Raw genomic sequence first — 6744 nt, forward strand, 5'->3', positions numbered from 1 at the left:
AAATAGCCAGTTTCTTTCCATGAAGAAGAATCCAGCTCCCTGATGCCAGTGAGGATTGTTCTGCTGGATTCTGAATTTACTCTTTAATTGTTTTTCCTGTGTCCGTGTTTCTCTGTGATCGGCGACACACGTCTGAGTTTGATCCTCAGTGTCCATCAACAGCGTTTGTTTGTTTCAGTGCTTTATTCATCTGCAGAATTCACACAAGTTTGAACAATCATGGTTTTTCTGATAGTCATGAACACACAAAAAATAACAGTAAAATTGTACAAGAACAAATTAAGTACAAGAATTATATACCAGTTATCAATGTAAAGCTGCTTTGACACAATCTGCATTGTAAAAAGTGCTATATAAATAAAGGTGACTTGACTTGTGTGTGTGTGTGTGTGTATGTGTGTGTGTGTGTGTGTGTGTGTGTGTGTGTGTGTGTGTGTGTGTGTATGTGTTGTAGAGGCAAACTAATTCCTTAGCATTTACTTCTGTTTTGTCCTTTATTTGTGTATACAGTCTGTTTTTGTGCAAATTCACTGGCAGACTCTGGTAAGAAGTAAGTTACAACAACGTGTTATTGTGTTTGTGAACACAGCTGCTCATCCTTAATCTTTTTGTAGAAACTAGACTGATACTGTAGGAACAGAAGTGAAAGATTTGAACACTTTGAGCACTTTTCCTTATCCTGATATGATAATGTGTACATAAGACAATCAGTCACACTTTATTTTGTGTCTTTGTTATGTGAAGAGGCTTTACATTAGGATCAAGTTAGCAGGTTAATGTGTGTAAGATCAGTGTAACTGAGAACACAAACGAGAAACATGTTAACTGATCACCTGAACACTTTACTGAACAACAGATTCACACTTTCATTGACTGAAACTAATTCTGCATGAATCAGGACCTGAGATCTGACTGGTTTTAATTAACTGGTAGATTAACTACATTAATGAAGGAACAAAATCATCATTCTCCACTGATGGTCATTCAGTATTCTGACCAACTCATGTTGACAATATATAAATCATTTATTACAGCAGATGTTTGACTAGTGACCGATACTTTAATGGACTGTCCGCTTCTCCTGAAACTGTCTGTAATTCACACACACACACACACACACACACACACACACACACAATTCTTTATGGTTTCCAAAGAGACCTTTGACCAAAACCAGCTGCTGTCCTTCAATAACAATCCAATAAAACCAAATACTGTCCAAATACTATTTTATGCATATTTATCATATTAATTTTCACAGTATAAATTTGGTCTTTACACATGGAAATAAGTTATTAGGCTTAAATATTAGGATTGAGGTCCGTCATACGAGGATGATCATATTCATAATGTCTGAAGAATTAAGACAGTCACATGTTCATTAGTGTTTTAGGCCTGGAAGAAGGAGAAATAATGTCATATTACGTGTTTAACAGTCCTTTTAAACTACAGCATAACATTACAGGCTAAAGCAACATGATGAAATTAGAAACTGAAAGATTAATACTTGAGGAGCCAAATTTGGCCAAAAATATGTTAAGTACTTTGCAAACTTGCAGACATGACTCTATTTACTGGCAGACTGATATAAACCTCATATGTAATATTTCATAAAGTCATAAAGCCCATCATATTTATTTCAGCTGATGTTTCTGTGATGTTGCAGTGCTCGAGCGTGGGGGAGGGGCTCGTGCTCGTGTCTGTGTGCGTCTGACGTCAGCACGCAAAGCCCCAAACCCGAGACTGAAGCTGTAAACAATAAAACCCAACCCGTCCATCATCCATGCGCTAAACATGCATTTATCCGCGATGACGGCCGTGTTCCCGGTGCTGCTGTGCCTCCTGTGCGCCTCCAGACCCGCTCGAGGTGAGTGTGAGTGTGAGAGACAGTGTTTCGACCCGGTTCGGCTCGAGTCAGTGATGCTCCGCGCGAGCATCCGTGCTAACGCTAAAACCGCGACCGTTATTCCCGGATTCCCCGATTCTGACGCGTTCCCGTCGATATTCACGACGGATCCGATGGCGGCCGGGTCTGTGAGCTCAGATGGGCTGAGTGGATCGAATAAGAGCGGATCCAGGATCAGATCGAGCTGACACACATGAGCTAACACACATCAGCTTAAGATGGATGAAGAGACTCCATAACACTCACATCATTCCCACAAACACATCTGTGATCTGCGCATATCCTCCATATAGTGATGATTGTGTTATAATGCAGCTCCATGTGTGTCAAACTCAACATCTCTGGCTCTGATCCAGTGTCTGTGAATGAACCAGGCCTTCATGACACTCATGTGACTGATAAACAGCAGAATATCTGATGAACCGGACAGTGTTTGACCAATGAGATGATCTCGTTATTATATGGTGTCACAATCACAGCATTGTCAACGTCGCATGAACATTTCTCTGCTTTTCTACAAAAAAAATCTAAATTATGTGGTGAAATAAGCAATTATGTGTTCATCTCATTGTTAAATGGAGGTTTATTTATATCAGATCTGGGCAGGTGGTGCTGGGGAGGGTGGAGGGCTTTGTTTATTCTCACTGTTGTCATGTGATCACGGCCGCGCTCTAACCGTGATGTTTGTGTGGCGAGCAGGTTACTATGGCAACCCCCTGAACAAGTACATCCGGCACTACGAGGGTCTGTCGTACGACACGGATCAGCTGCACATCCGGCACCAGAGGGCCAGGAGGGCGCTGTCGCACCAGGAGCGCGAGCTGCAGCTGGAGTTCCACGCGCACGGCAGGTGAGGGCATGACGGCAGGTACAGTATGTGTCACCCTCCGCACAGGCCGTGTTTATATTAATTACTGCATTTATATGATGTGATTGTGTTTCAGTTTGTTTTATTTAAATATAAGCCTTTCGAATGGCTGTCATAAACACTGGATTTATTCATAACGTACATTAAAAACTGAAGAACATGTTGAGTTAATGTAATGAATGAACTGAGACGCTACAATGATCATTAAAGAGCCACAAAACCATATTTGTTCTTTGAACTTTGTAATAAAATTAGAATCATATGAAATCTGAGACTTTGTTTCATATCAGAAGTATCTAAGCACAAAGTTTATTGATTATTGGAGCTGAAAACAGCACAGACTAATCCATTCCTCTGATTTAAGATTCGTTATCGGTTCATCTAAATGAGGATTGATTCAGAATGATTCAGTCTATTATGACCCATCTGTAGAAACACCCTGATGTTCAGAGCTGTGAGATCTGTGGAAGACTAGCTGAGATTAGGAAAGTATGATCTTCTGTTGTGAACACCTAAACATCTGCAGTGAATCAGTTTCTGTCGGTTTATCACGATGATTTTATGATTTTCAGAAGAATATGAAGGTGAATCAGTGAGATCTTCACTCTCTCAGGGTCTTTCAGTCTCAAAGTCTTCTTGAAATCAGAAATCATCAGGACAGGAAGAGCTGAGCCTGTTTTCAACATTAAAGCTGTTTTTTTCCATGTAATCTTTTCTTCTTTCTGTTTCTGCCGCTCTGTGAAAGCATTTGTAAAATTGCAGTCGTGTTTAAAATGTGTGTTTTCCACCTCCAGGCATTTCAACCTGCGGATGAAGCGAGACACCAGGCTGTTTTCAGACGACTTCAAGCTGGAGATGTCCGGAGAGGAGCTGGAGTACGACACCTCGCACATCTACACCGGACAGATCTACGGTCAGACACACACCTGCGCTCATGAAATTAACACTTTCATTCAGCAAGGACACGTTAAACTGATCAAGAGCGACAGGAAAGACATTTATAATGTGACAAAAGATTATATGCTGTTCTTTTGAACTTTATATTCATCAAATAATTCATTCATATCACAAATCTGAAGCAGCACGACTGTTTTCTACACTGATAATAATCAGAAATGTTTCTCGAGCAGCAGGAAAGAGAGTATAAGAGCACATAAAACAGCTTTCTTCTATTGAAGCGTGTCGGTTTGACTCTGTATGATTCGGTTCTGTCTGAGGCTCGTCTCAGTTTGTGTTCCTCTCATCCCGTCTGCTCCGCAGGAGAACACGGCACTCTGACGCACGGCTCGGTCGTGGACGGGAAGTTCGAGGGCTTCATTCAGACCCATCGAGGCACGTATTACGTGGAGCCGGTCGAGAGATACCTGCAGGATAAAAACGTCCCGTTCCACTCCGTCATCTACCACGAGGACGACATCCGTGAGTGATCCGTCTAGACCTGAAACACAGACGTTAGTGTGCCTTCATCTGAACGGGTTCTGCTTTCATCTCTGGGTTTAAATCTTCATCAGGATGTGATGTTTCCTCACATTCCGATGACTCATCAGTGTCTCATAAATATTCATGAGACCGCGAGTCCTTATCCAATGAGAAGGCGCGTCTCGTGATTATTCACAACGGCACGTGTTGATAAGCAGTCGCGGATCACAAACGAGTGTTTCCTTCTGCGTGCCGTGATCCGTCTGTGCCGTCTGCAGAGCTCCACGATATAACTGAATAAAAGCCTCAAAATATCAATCTCTCAAGTTATTAAATCTGCAACAGAGCGTCCATAAATATTATTTTTTAAAGTGACGTGATAATTTTGTCCCCTAAAATAGCTTCAGTGTGTCTCTCTGCAGGGCTTGATTCTGATTGGTCGATCGTGGATTCAGCAGTCACATGTTTCTGAATAATAACTGGTGTTTTCTTTATTGTAATGTGCTGGCGTCTCTGTCATGTGATCCAGAATATCCTCACAAGTACGGGCCGGAGGGCGGCTGTGCGGATTCGTCTGTGTTTGACAGGATGAAGAAATACCAGGCGTCAGTGCTGGAGGAACCGGCGAAGGTCCGACCGCGAGTGTTTAACTCTGCTTCAGTCTTTATTGAGAGAGACACGGACGAGCACAAACGCTCTCTTTCTCTGCAGGAGAACCGGTCAGCGGAGGAGCAGGCCTTGCTGAGGAAGAAGAGGATGACTCAGGTGGAGAAGAACACCTGTCAGCTCTTCATCCAGACCGATCACCTGTTCTACAAATACTACAAGACCAGAGAGGCCGTCATCGCTCAGGTACGCCCGTGCCGTGTGACTGCTTTAATCAGAGACGTGATGATGATGATGATGATGATGATGATGATGATGATGTTCTGCTCAGATCTCCAGTCACGTGAAGGCCATCGACGCCATCTACCAGGGCACAGACTTCATGGGCATCCGCAACATCAGCTTCATGGTCAAGAGGATACGGGTCAGTGCTCCCCTTCATCATCATGTGGTGTGAGCTGGTTAGAACAGGTTTGAACTGGTTTGAACTGGTTTTTGCGCTGCCGTTCTCAGATCAACACCACCAGTGACGAGCGCGATCGGTCCAACCCTTTCCGCTTCGCCAACATCGGCGTGGAGAAGTTCCTGGAGCTGAACTCGGAGCAGAATCACGACGACTACTGCCTGGCCTACGTCTTCACCGACAGAGACTTCGACGACGGCGTGTTGGGTCTGGCCTGGGTCGGCGCTCCCGCCGGTAAACGCTTCTGCGTGATGATGTAGCTTCAGGTGCCAGTGTCAGGTGATTCTGATGATCCTGTGTGTTCCTCAGGGAGTTCTGGAGGCATCTGTGAGAAGAGCAAGCTCTATTCCGACGGGAAGAAGAAGTCTCTCAACACGGGAATCATCACGGTTCAGAACTACGCCTCACACGTGCCGCCCAAAGTCTCGCACATCACGTTCGCACATGAGGTCGGACACAACTTCGGCTCGCCGGTGAGTTTGAGGATCCTGCCGGTCGCGGTGACCGGTCACGCATCTGCCTGAGTGCATGTGGTTCATGATCTGAAAGCTTGAAAACATTAGACAGTGATGGTGATGGTTTGTCTTGGTCCCTCAGCATGACTCCGGGTCGGAGTGCACTCCGGGCGAGTCCAAGAGCCAGGATAAGAAGGAACGGGGGAATTACATCATGTACGCCCGCGCCACATCCGGAGACAAGCTTAACAACAACAAGTTCTCCGTGTGCAGCATCAAGAACATCAGCCAGGTGCTGGAGAAGAAGCGCGGCAGCTGTTTCGTGGGTGAGACGCTCGGCACGACCGATAGAAGCAGTCTCAGAGGTCTGACCGGAGCTGACCTGTGTGTGTGTGTGTGTGTGTGTGTGTGTGTGTGTGTGTGTGTGTGTGTGCTGGACAGAGTCCGGGCAGCCGATCTGCGGGAACGGGCTGGTGGAGCCGGGCGAGGAGTGTGACTGCGGATACAGCGATCAGTGTAAAGACGAGTGCTGCTACGACGCCAATCAGCCGGACAACAGGAAGTGCAAACTCAAACCCAACAAAGTCTGCAGGTAAAAACACTGGGCCACAGTGCTGACATCCTCATTGGTCCTAATAATAGGCTTGATTTCAGATCAAAAGGCCTGTATTCAGATTCCTGTTACACTTTACAGTGAGGTTTCATCAATGCATTAACTAAAACATTAGCTAACAGTGAGACCAGTACTGACCGCTGCTTTCAAAACTTCACGAAGCTTCAGACTGTGAATCATTTGTTTCAAACCAGTGATTCGGAGCGTGTATCAAACCGGCATGTGATTTCACTAAACGAGGTTTTGCTACGTCAAAACTTTAAAAATAGTTTACCTGATCTAGGATCAGTTTTATGAATTTGTAGACATTTTTAATGACTCATTTGTATGATTGAAAAGTAAGAGTTGTAGTTAAAATCTCCTATCTCTAATCTCTTATTATATGATTTGTTAATTGCATTAATAGATTACACT

The 6744-nt window shown here is 44.3% G+C and overlaps 1 protein-coding gene across 1 annotated transcript; it reads left to right on the forward strand.

Moving 5' to 3' along the window:
• Window positions 1–1710: 1710 nt before the first annotated feature.
• Window positions 1711–6376, forward strand: adam10b (ADAM metallopeptidase domain 10b). Its single transcript, XM_048180474.1, has 11 exons — window positions 1711–1867; window positions 2606–2756; window positions 3569–3687; window positions 4035–4193; window positions 4723–4823; window positions 4905–5045; window positions 5131–5223; window positions 5313–5496; window positions 5572–5735; window positions 5860–6043; window positions 6159–6376. The coding sequence occupies exons 1-11, from the start codon at window positions 1795–1797 to the stop codon at window positions 6311–6313; spliced, it is 1524 nt and encodes a 507-aa protein (XP_048036431.1). The 5' UTR covers window positions 1711–1794; the 3' UTR covers window positions 6314–6376.
• Window positions 6377–6744: the final 368 nt, after the last annotated feature.

This window comes from Megalobrama amblycephala, unplaced genomic scaffold (assembly GCF_018812025.1).
Source record: "Megalobrama amblycephala isolate DHTTF-2021 unplaced genomic scaffold, ASM1881202v1 scaffold522, whole genome shotgun sequence".
Taxonomy (NCBI): domain Eukaryota; kingdom Metazoa; phylum Chordata; class Actinopteri; order Cypriniformes; family Xenocyprididae; genus Megalobrama; species Megalobrama amblycephala.